This window comes from Oreochromis aureus, linkage group 8, assembly GCF_013358895.1.
Source record: "Oreochromis aureus strain Israel breed Guangdong linkage group 8, ZZ_aureus, whole genome shotgun sequence".
NCBI lineage: Eukaryota > Metazoa > Chordata > Actinopteri > Cichliformes > Cichlidae > Oreochromis > Oreochromis aureus.
Genome location: NC_052949.1, coordinates 15433355 through 15445910, shown reverse-complemented (window position 1 = coordinate 15445910; position 12556 = coordinate 15433355). Strand labels below are relative to the sequence as shown.

Genomic DNA, 12556 nt, shown 5'->3' with positions numbered 1-12556 from the left:
ACCATTCTTCAACAAGGACAGTCTTTGAGCTAGCAGCTCAAAACTGCATGTACGTTTACTGAAAGAGCATGTCTTAACACTTTAGGCCAAGGTGTGAAGATTTTTAATGGACAACAAAGTGTGACTCTACCCCGTATTTAAATGTTAACGAGTTCATTCAGAATTATGCACTGCCATGCTCAGATTTGGATTTAACATTCAGGCTGCACTGTCCTTTCCTTTTAATAATCACTGAGATACCTGTAGAAGTTATCATATCTCCCCTTCAGCTGACACAACACCCCTGCTGAACATGCGGCTAATAGTCCTGATCCATTTCCTATTCATAATTGTACTCTGCTTAATTATCTGATGGCAGAACCACAGCTTCAATACTTTATACTTCCATACTTTCTTAGACATACTACATGGGTGCTAATTGAAGCTGTTCCATCAAACCTTTCCCAGATGTTTGAAGTTCATTAAACAATGTCAATCTGATAAAAACTAATGAATCCAAATGAACGATTCTCTAATTATCTTGAGAACGTCTTTGACAAACAAATTAGACGAAAAACGCGTTACTTGATAATAATAAAAATAATAAAATAATAATAAAACCGACTATGGTTCAAAAAAACGTAGCCTTGAATTACACCGGAGCATTCATTAAAATATTCTGATATGATGAAGTATTTATATAGCATGCTCATTCCTGAGGGGGACTCTTCTTAGAAGACTAGTTAGTTAGAACCACTCAAGCTTCAAGCTGATGCAAATAGAGTTGGTGTCACGTCCTCGTTGCCTGTGTGACCCTATTCCTTCATGTCAGCGCATGTCTGTTGCCGTGCAGCCTGTCTCATGGGTGTATAACCCATCTCTTTCATTTGAGACACATTTTATTACCACAGAGGTGTTGATTCAAATAACAGTGGACACAGAGGGGTGTTTCAGTATGTACTTACAGTTCATTTTCTCTTTTTCGTTTCATTTCCTTTCCTTTGTAAAATACTTGATATATACAAGTCCCAGCTGTTTACAAGTGTGTTCATGTGGAAATTTATACTCTGAATTGCAGATGGAAGAAACATATGCACAGAAATAGCTACAGATGTGCATACAGTATATATAATGCTGCATGTTCCACTTCAGGTGCCCTATCAAAACATCAAAAAATAATAATCATCTGTATTTCTTAAGGGGTGGTTATGATGGCTATTTACTTATGCAACCTCCTGTAGTCATGTGAAGAAGTAAAATATAAACCCTTTAATCTTTTCGGAAGGATGGTCATCGCCTCAGGCATAAAAAGGAAAATGGAGGAGAAGCTCGCTGTCAATACAGGTTAGCATGCATGTGCTTAACATATAGCTAATACACTATTCTTACACGTTCACAAGACATTTTATTGGATACATCTTGCTAGTAGCGGTTTGTTTCTTTTGCAAAGCTACCTTAATTCTTCATGGCTTGGATTCGATGAGGAGCTAAAAACATTTCTCTGACATTTTGGTCTATATTGATGTGAAAGCATCACACAGTTGCTTCAGATTTGTTCCACCACATGGCAGAAGAGTTCTGGTGGCTGTGGAGGCCATTTGAGTATAGTGAGTACAGTACAGTTTGAAATGAATCAAATTGAAATCACTTTGTACTAAGGGGCCTAAAGTGTGCCAAGAAAATATCTTGGTTTGAAAGAGGAGTAAAAGAGGCCATTTTTGAACAGAGGCGGTGGCTTACGACACCAGCTGTCTGCCATCTATAATCCAGTCCTATCCCAGACCCCTTAACGCCCATTCACATCCTGGGCCATCTGACCTCAGGAAATCACATGATAGGGTGAGGCTAGGTTTCACAATGAGCTCACCTGAAACCTTGGCTGATTGTGACCTACACCCGTTTTCACCCCTTGGCTCATGTGATTAGGTAGAGGATCATTAGGGGGTCCTTTTGTCCCTCTTGGGGGGGATACTCCCACAGGGTTTAAATCTGGGACTCTCCACCATTTAACCCTAGAACTGAAGAAGCTTCTCAGATGAGAGGTGAAACGTCTTCAAGCAACTTAAAAAAGTCCAGGCGCTTTTCTTTCCAAGCTCCTTAGACTACAATGAGCTGGATGACTGAGAACCTTCACGGACAAGAAAATATCTCCCACACCATTATACCAGCAGCCTGAACTGTTGATCCAAGCAGGTTGGATCCATGCTTTCATGGTATTTACGCAAAATTCGGAACCTACCAAAAGCAAAAATCGAGACTCATCAGACCAAGAAACACTTTTCCAATCTTCTACTGTCCACTTTAGGTATGCCTATGCAAATTTTATGCTCGGTTTCTTGACAGGAGTGGCACCTGATGTGGTATTCTGCCGTTGTAGCCCATCTGCTTCAAGGTTCAATGTTATGTGCATTCTGCATACTTTAGTTCTAACGAATGATTGTTTACTAGTGATCAGTTACTGTTGCCTTCCTGCTCAAAGCAGTCTGGCCATTCTCCTCTGCCCTCTGGCATCAACATCATCAATTCTCACCCAGAGAACCGCAGCTCACTGGAAGTTTTCTCTTTTTCAGACCTTTCTCTGTAAACCCTAGAGATGGTTGTTTGGGAAAATCCCAGTAGAGCACCAGTTTTTGAAATACTCAACCATGCCACATTTAAAGTAATTGAAATTGCCTCACTCAGTTTGATCTTCAGCAGGTTGCCTTGACCATGTCCATGCATGTTCTTAACATATGGCTAATGCACCATAAGGGTGTAATATAACCCAAATCATTATATATTCCTAAAGCTAATCTCTCCATAATCTCCACCTTGATGTGGATTTTGTAGGTTTTTACACAGCTTTACTGGCGTCGCCACCATTTACATCAAATGCACGCCATTTCAAGAGTGTGCCTCTTAGGAGTGACGTATGCTTTGAATACAAGAGTTCAATTTATTCTATAAGGAGTGTGTAGGTGACCAGGTGTATATTTTTAAAAAGAGCTGAGGGTTTAATTTGTCTTGCATATGCTTTCATCATGTCAGCATATATGTCTTTAGTGAGCACACCTAGAGGGGAAATGCCTTTCTCTTTAATCCCAGAATTCAAAGAGTTAATAACAACTGAGCGCCGCATCAGTTTATTACAGACTTCAAATGGAAGACAATGACTAAAAAAGGACTTCAGTTTTATCCTCCCCTCTTGCACCTGCCTTGTCAGAGCCAGCCATTTTTTTTTCTAGCTCGCTGCACTCATCCTCCATCCTACTGCCTTGAACACATGCACAAAAACCCCCATTGTGCTTTGATGCTGGGTTATGCTGCATACACCAAATGTTTTGAGCCTATTTAAGAACACTCTGCTCTGTTCTTCCTTTGAAAGTATTTTCATTTTGTCTGTGTAACTTTAAAGAAAGTAGAGATATTGTAGGACTACACCACCCACACCCACATGTCCTCTCCCTAGATGGTTACAAGCTGAGGGAGTGGGTGGAGAGAAGCTGTGGTCTGGGGTCATTGTGTCAAATCTGTGGAAAAACAGGTTTCACTTGTTAATCTTTCCTTGGTCTCTACAGCTCATGCCCCCTCCTGGGTGCTTATAGCCAGTGATCTTTCACATCCCACCTTAAGCTTCCCTCACACTGTTCTATTATAGCTTGTGTTTCTGTGTTGTCTTTGCCTTCCTCCTGGCTTCCTTCCTTTGTCCAGCATTCAATGCATTTCGTGGTTGGATGCAGGGCTTCACTGCTTCACCCGCTGAGCCCTAACACATTCCCGATACCACCATCTGAGTCTCCCCTTTTTTAGGCTGCTATTGTGCTGGTTATTGTGCTTATATGAAAGCATTTTTTTTATATTACTTAAACACAACTATTTAACAGCTTTTTTAACATTTGCATCAAAGGTGGTACAGCGTCTTAGCGATCAACTGCCCAGAGCCACGATTTTCAAATGACACCCTCGAAAAGCTTTCAGATGGTGCCAACTGCAGATCCGTGGGTGGGGTTAGCTTAAGGGGTGTTTGTTTCAGTGGGTGACACCAGACAGTGTTGAATTATTAAAGAGCCTGCATATACAGTGGTGTGAAAAAGTGTTTGCCTTCTTACCGATTTCCTAGTTTTTTGCATATTTGTGACACATTGTGTTTCAGATCATCAGACTCATTTTAATATTATACAAAGATAACCCGAGGAAATACAAAATGCAGTTTTTAAATGATGATTTCATTCATTAAGGGAGAAAAGGTTTCCAAAACTACCTGGTCCTATTGCGAATTAACTGTGATAAACCACATTTTTTGAAAATCTGAGTTCAGTTTCACTAAATACATTCAGGCATGATTACTGGCAGACCTGTTGAATCAAGAAATCATTAGCAGCAGCCTGAAAGATCTCTAAAAGCAACACATCATGCCACAATATAAAGAAACACATGAGAAACAAAATCACTGACATCTACCAGTCTGGAAAGCTATTTCTAAGCCTTCGAGCTCCAGTGGACCACAGTGAGAACCATTACACACAAATGGAGAAAACTTGGAACAGTGGCGAAGCTTTCCAGGAATGACTTGCCTACCAAAATTACTCCAAAAGCCCATCGACGACTCATCCAGGAGGTCACAAAAGAAAGTAGAACGACATTAATGAACTGTAGGGTTCACATGTTTTAGTTAAGGCCAGAGTTCAGGACACTGGGCAAAAATGGTATCCATTGAAGAGGCTTGTCTCAGATTTGCCAAAAAACATCTTCATTAATGTGGCTGAATTACAACAATTCTGCAAAGATGAGTGGGCCAAAATTCCTCCACAAGCGCTGTAAAAGACTCATTGGCAGTTATTGAAAAGGCTTGATTGCAGTTGTTGCTGCTAAGGGTGGCAAACCAGTTATTAGGTTTAGGGGCCAATCAATTTTTTCACACAGGGACATGTAGGTTTGGATTTTTCCCTTAATAATAAACAGCTTCATTTAGAAACTGCAGTTTGTGTTTGCTTGTGTTATCTTTGACTAATATTTAAATTTCTTTGATGATCTGAAACATTTAAGGGTGAAAAACATACAGAAAATAGGAAATCAGCAAAGAACAAACTGTCTACAATTCAACTGTATACAGTAAAAAGCTTATGCCTGGAAGACACATTTTCACATCATCTCGTTTTTAATCATTAAATCGTGTTTTTAATAACCTTGCTACATTAGTACCCATACATATTAAAATGAGATTTGTGGAAGCTGTAAAGAATTTATGTTTGAGCAGTGGAAACTTCAAATCTATAATCCATCTTTTATCAACAATATACAGGAATAAATGCATTTTAGCATCGATACATGATGGACTACTACTCCATATAACTTCCTGAAATGATAAAAAGAAGACTGCACACTGAACTTCTTTAAAAATAAAAACAAAAAAATCCATCTAATTAAATAAAGAAAGTAGGAACGCATTATGCCAAGTGGTCGCACTCTTTGACGAAACCTTTACAAGTGTGCAGTAGAGTGCAATTACCCCTCTGTGGAGACATTAGCCTTATCAGTGCCATCCACGTCTTCTCTCTGCTTTTTCTAAGAATGTCTGGGTCACTTGTTTCCTCTGCGGTGTCTGCTGCTGCAGGCTGTGGTGGCTTGTAATTAATTCTGAGCCACTTTTTTTTCTACGCTTTGCCATTTTTTTTTCTTAACCAAGAATTAGTTGCCCGCTTGGATGAAATTTTCTTCCTACAGCTGATGCTATGTGTTTATTAGTTGATAAATGATTATATAATATTAGTCTCCTTCAGTTTTTGAGTTGGTTGAGGGTTATGTGGTTCAAATTTGCAAAATCCAACTTTTTAAACACATGAACCTGCTGTAATATATGTGCTCATTATGGATTATAACTGTGTTGCTGTGCTTGGATGTTGAATTCAGGATTCATGATCCAGAGTATGGGAACAATTTTACATACTTCTATTTAAAGAGGTCAGAATTCCAGCAACGTTTACTATGTAGATCAATTTCATTGGCTGGGGACATTTACTATCAAAAGAGCCATTTTTAGGCAAATGTAGAACACCCAAAATCTTATTTTATTTAGCCTGTTATGTATAATTGAGGTAAATCTTTTTGTATTTTGTAAGTATTTTGTTATTGTTGTTAATATTTATGATAATACGGTACTTTAAATTGGCATTTTGATTATAATAGCATCATATTTCTGCCATCTGGCAGTGGCACAAAATTTATTTTTTGTGCCCTTTGCTGCTTCAGTTTTATTTAGATCTTTTTTTTATATGTTTATATGATATATTGAAGAACAATCACAACCACAATTCACAAGTTTCACAAACTTTTTATTGGCAAATAAATAAAAATTGCCAATAAAAGTGCCCAAAACTTGCAGCCATGAATGTAGAACTGCAATAACTAAAATTGTTATTTTTTACTCACTTTTTTTAACCACCAGAATGGAATAATTGTGAAGTGAAGGAAGAAATATCTGGCAGAGCAGCAATAACCTGTGTTTTGCAAATTAAAAGAATCTTGCTCTGATATAAAAAAAAAAACAGCAGCCAGTGAAAGTGAAAGTAAACAGACATTTCGTAATATTTTACTTAATTTTAATTTTAGTTTGATTTAAGTCCAGCAGCACATCAAACATACCAGTGTACCAGCAAATATGGTGAAAGCCAACAAATGTGTCCATTGTTAAATTCTCTATTCCCCTCCACAACTTATTTTTTTTCCTCAATTTTTAATCCATAGCCGGTGGGACTCAGGACTAGAGATTTAAGTGCATACATTCATGCTAACCACCAAAATTGAGATTCTGCATAACTGAGAAGATATATACATATATACATTAAAAAGCACCAATCCCATATGTAACCATCATAACCATATACACCAGTGCCCTTCCTTAGCCAGAGTCAGCAACTGGCCTGAACTTACATGACTTATGTCTAATGTACAGTGCTGTGCAAAAGTCTTGAGCCACCCATCTTTTCTTTATATTTTGCCTCAAAGGAGCGACGCTTGGTTGAAATTGCAGTTGTTCTCCATGATTTCTGAGGTTTTCCTTTCATCACTAGTTGCTTTTTAACTTGTTTCCACTTCAGTTCTCGTGCCTGATCATTTCCAGAGGAATCTTTCTTTGTTAAGCCACTTAACACTGACATATAAATCATTCAAGCATGAAAAGATGCACCTAACTTAAGGAATGAACCAGTGTTGTGTCCACTCATAACAGCCAACTTAGCAAATACGCATTTTTACATTGCATCTCTATGCACTTTTTTACTAGGAGCCTGTCAAAAAGAACACCTGATTTCTTTGGTTGAATCGACAAAAATACCAAAGATAACAGTTTGACAGGCACAAAATAGTAGTTTTGCACAAACAATGTGATTCCCAAAGGCCTGTTAGCCAAATACCTGGCATAACCCGGCATGGTGTGCAGTGTGTCCTTAAAAAATGAGGAAAGGAGACAAGTGGCTGACAAAAGAAGAAGTGACAGGCCTAAAAATGATCTACAGCAGATAAACAGCATCTAAAGGTCATGTCCTTAAGGAAACACTCCAAAGACCTTATATAGGACCTGAGAGAGGCATCTGGCCCTTCAGTTGTTCCATTTACTGTTCACTGAAATGATCTCGATGCGTGGCTGTCGAGAAGCCATTCTTAAGGAAGAGAAACCAGGAAAAAAGGTTGTATTATGCCAAATTACACAAGAACTGGACAGAAAATCAGTGGCAGAATGTTGCACAGTACTGTATCCTTGTACACCGTAAAACAATGTTCATAGTTACTGCTTACTAAGTTAAATATTTTGAGCTTTGTCACTTCTGACATTTTCTACCTTTCCTTGATTTAATTTGCACCACTTTAAAGTATAATTTAACGCACTGTTTCTACTCCTTCAACATCAGCATACAGTACGTGTCTGACGTCACGATGTCAGTGCGTGTGGAGAGGGATAATAGGAAAGCAATCAATCAATCAATGTAAGCCCCGTTAGGCTATTGAGAGTATTATGCATGCAGTCGTAGATTGTATTAAGCATTATTGCTGTATGTGGTTGTTTCTGGAAAGCACTGGTTTTCGAGGAATGTCTAACTAACTCAAAATTTAAAGTAAAAAAAAGACATCTACGAGCAGCCGGCTTCAAACCAATTGCTTTCAAATGTTATTTGTGATATTACTAAAATGAATATGCACAAGCACAATCACATTTAGCTATCAATAAAGTTCATCCATTTACTATATAAGTCTTGCTGGAGTTCTTTAGAATTCAGGATCCTTGACACCAAAACAGATTATAATTTCTACTCTGCAGTTTGTCACAGGAATCTGTCACAGTGAACATGGCAGGCAGATTTTTCCTCTGTAATGTGTGATGCATTTATTTTAAGCTATAATTCCCCACTGCCTCTCAGCCTATGTCAGATACGAGTGTGAACAAAAGACTCGAGCCAGTAGAGAGATTATTAAGACGTATTGTACATCATAAATCATCCTGTCAGGAACTCAAAAGACTATAATGTGTATATGAAGTACTGTATATATAAAGAAGAAGATGGTGACAATGATGATTAGGGTGTGACTGGAAATGAATAAATACATCATTGATAAAGACGCACCTTTTGGAGCTGAAGGCTGTATTGAAGTCTGGGGGTAGATTTGGACATGAGGCCGGAGGCGTTGACGGTACAGTCTCTCAGGCTGCGGCTGTCGGAGAAATGAGCCTGGAGTTTCTCCCTGTGTCTCCTGTGGAGGAAAGCATGTGCCGGTGAAAAAGGGAGAACAAATGTAAGTCTACAACAAAACTAAAGAAATAATCCAGAACAATGGATAGACTGATGACAATACAGCGTGCAATTAGGAAAACAAAGGGATTTCTATGAGGCAGAAAAAAACCTCCCTACAATAGCTGCATTTGCTCAGCTGAGGATTCATTCTTTTTTCTCTAGTCGTTACACAGTTTAATACCGGTTTCTTTTTAGGTCATATTTTTCACACGCATCTAATGGCAACGTTATTACATTTATTGACTTGTTACCATTTATTTCTGAGACTCACTTACAGATCACACATAGTAGACAAGACAGGCCCTGCCAATGAATTTCACATCTACTCACTGAAGACACAAACACACATGTGGGAAATGTGATGATGAACTAATATATACATTTTTTTATTATGCATTGATAAAACATCCTTTGACAGTTTGAGGTTTTTAAAACGGTGAAATTTAACATTTCTCGAACACATCATAGCTGAAAGTGACATTCAGCGTTCAACTGTGATTACTTTTCCGAGGTGAAACTTAAGGTGGTAAAATTTCACATGCAGTGATATCCATACATACAGCAAGAAGCCTTAATTTATAGCAGTGGGAACAGATATAACCTAAGGAATTGAAGTAAAGTCAAGTTTGCTGACTTGAGCAGACATTCCAGTTTTCTTAAACTACTTAATTTTAGTTGTTCTGCCACATTTTTACCTACTGTGTCTTTTCCCTTTACCACACATACACACAAAAAATGAAACAGCAAAATGTGACAAAGAAAAAAGTCAAATTCTTCTGCTATGATAAATTTTTTAAAAGAAAGAAAAAAAGATGATACCATTCTTTCATTTTGGATTAAAATTTGATTGGATTAAAATTTAATTGCTGCTTAAGACATTGGGATAAAATGTTAATTCACCATTAAATGTTCATTTTTAAATTCTAGAATGCAAAATTCTGTCTGCAGCTGAGACTCATTAAGTGTTTCCTGCGTAAAGGACGATGGCGAGAAGTAAAAAAAAATAAAATAAAAAAATGTGGAAAGCAACAAATCATTGCATTGGTTTATAGGGTTAACAAACTATAATCCAACTACCTAATGGCTTGGAGGGATTAAAACGTGCTGCAGGAACCCACTCTAATAAATAATAATAATGAAGTTATACCACCTAAAAGCAGCCTTTCTGAAAACTTTACTAATCTTTTCTGAGAAGTACTGATACAAACGAAATTTCATGTTTTTTCTTGAGAGGAAAAACAACCACAGAGTTTTATCTGCGGTACCCTGGCGTACAGCTTTTTTTTGAAGGAAAGAGACTCATTATCACAGGATTTGTGATTTTGGATAATTTTCAGTACATTAATTCTATCTGTGAGCCAGGACTATCTGTTCATGTTGACCAATATGTGCTGCACTGCTCAGAGCACTACATTGCTCAAAAATAACACCACCTTTTTTGTTTTTGTTTAGCAAGCTTTAATTTAGTCAGCACAGCATTCATTCACTCCTACTGAATGAATATATACACACACTCTTCCAGTACTTTCCCTCTGCATTCTTTTTCCTTCTTTGGTGCCATGCATAATTGACTTTGGTGGTCTGCTTCTGAGCCACCAGGAAACCCTCTTATCTTGTCACACACATGTACACGTGCACTTAGGGTCTACTGTACTTGAACTTGTTCTGTCTGTTGCCATATCTAAGTATTTTGTTTTGTGTGAAGCATTTTGTGACACACCTGCTCGCTAAAACCACTTTCAAATAAATCTTACATGAGTATCTGTCCCAAATGCATCCTACACTATTTAGATTTGTTGCCTTGCTAAAACATCCTCTAGCTGACTCACACTTAGAATTTCATTGGGCTCCATGCCATGATAGTAAAGTGCTCTTTCTGCACAGCCGGGGGCATACGCTACTAATGTGGTTCTCGCTGGCATCACTCACTTGTTGTGGCGGTAGAGAGCCATACATGCCACTCCAAGAAGACAGATCCCCGAGGCAATGCTGAAGATGGACAGCACCTGCCTCTGGTAGGTGTCACCACTCTCTGTGGAGGAGAGAATACAGTTCAGTCCAATGAATTTCTGCTGTGACATAAACGATATGGACTAAGGTTGCGATTGAGCTGAGAGGAAGAGATGGATCATGATGAATTAACATACCAAATACACATAAACTGTGGAATGACATATACTCGAAACCGCGCACAGACATCCGCCCACAATCTGCATTTGCATAAAGCGACCAATGCTGCTGTCAGTAAATGTCACTGTTTGAGCATGGGATAGGGACATGGCAGACACAGGCAGGGCTCAGTGACGTGCTAACTGAAGTGTGATAATCATTTCGTTCAGACAAACCCAGCAGGGAACACCGATGGACTGTCTGCGCAGCAGGAGCAGCACTTGGTGTGTACGTGCATGCAAGGGTTGCATATGTGTCAGCATTCAGAGACTGATGGCGACAGGGAATTAGCAGCAAATGAATGCTCCCGGAGCTTCTTGTCAGACCCCTGCACGTCAGCGGCAGAGGCTTAAGGTCACAAGCAGCTGGGACAAGTTGTAGTTGATCCCAGCAAATATCTGTCTCACTGAGCGGCTGGATTGTGGTGCCGAAATACTTAGCACGGTGCACGGTGTGGCGTTCAAGGGCACGCACCCACTAGCTTACCAGAAACTCTCACGACGATACTATCTCATGATCAAAATGAGCACAATCCATAACCAGCAACTCATATCACTAATCCACAAACGTCGTTGAGAGTTTGAGACACTTCTCTGATCCACCAGCATTCATGACCTTACGCGCAACTTCCTGTGGCATTACTCGATCACTCAAAAACAACAAATCCCCCTGTGTCTGATTTTACTACCTTGACAACTGCAGGGGAAAGTGCAGAGAACATCACCGCAACCTGCTCATGACCTTTAAGGGCTTGTCTGTGGCTTTTGATGTTGTCAACAGAGAACTGTCCTGGGAGGTCTTCTTCATCCGTGCTTGTCGGTCCAGGTTTATCAACTTCCCTCAACTCTCGTTTTTGAGGGCAGATACCGCTGGAGAGCGTTTTTGTTCAAAGCTAACGTTTGAGTGCAACCATGCGTTCTGTTTTGCACCGTTTTTTCTTCTCGCCCCACCGCTTTCTTCCTCTGCGTTACATCAGTGCTGCATCAACACAATTTTTGATAGTATGATGTAACTGAGTTCAAACAGGAGAGAAACCTTTTTAAAATTAGAGTGCTTCTGGCAACAGATAAAGATAAAATCTGAACATATCCTGGGGTGACAGTATGTGAATATATATATAAACATTGGAGGTCCAAACTACCCACTCAGCTCCCATAGAAGGGAAGCAGGATGAATTAAATATAGAAGTGATCCATAGAAATACTGCAGGAGTGGCCTGCTGTGGCACATGATTGCTTATTTAATACGGTCAACCAATAAATAGTGGGGGTTAGCTTGGTTAGGCTGGATCACATTTTTTACTGTTAAAACAATAAATGTTCTGAAATGAGAAATTATTGAGTTGGAAAAAATAGTCAATCGACAATATACTGTGTAATGACGCAAATATAACTATGTATATATATAAAAAAACCCAACATAAGCTACTGAATTACTGAATTGTATAGTCGGGTTCTATCCTATAATTTTAAAGGGATTTAAAAAAAAACGTGTTTATTTATTGCTGTGCAGGTAGAAGAGGAGAAATGTCCTGCAGCTGCTCAGCAAAAGTTGGCTTTTTTCTTTGTTTATAAGTAATGTGCCACTTGGAAATCCATGTCCCTGTAAAGCCTCCGGCCTTTACCATCAGTGAAATGACCTCT

At 38.9% G+C, this 12556-nt stretch overlaps 1 protein-coding gene across 2 annotated transcripts in view; it reads right to left on the bottom strand.

Annotated features, from left to right (window-relative positions):
- Window positions 1–12556, bottom strand: part of nrg3b (neuregulin 3b) — a 202194-nt gene that overhangs the window by 13272 nt on the left and 176366 nt on the right. For both annotated transcript variants that reach the window (XM_039616169.1, XM_039616170.1), the window contains 2 exons: window positions 10674–10776; window positions 8577–8703 (listed from right to left, as the gene is read on the bottom strand). In XM_039616169.1, coding sequence (XP_039472103.1) covers window positions 8577–8703; window positions 10674–10776 — 230 coding nt within the window. The remainder of the gene's footprint in view (window positions 1–8576; window positions 8704–10673; window positions 10777–12556) is intronic.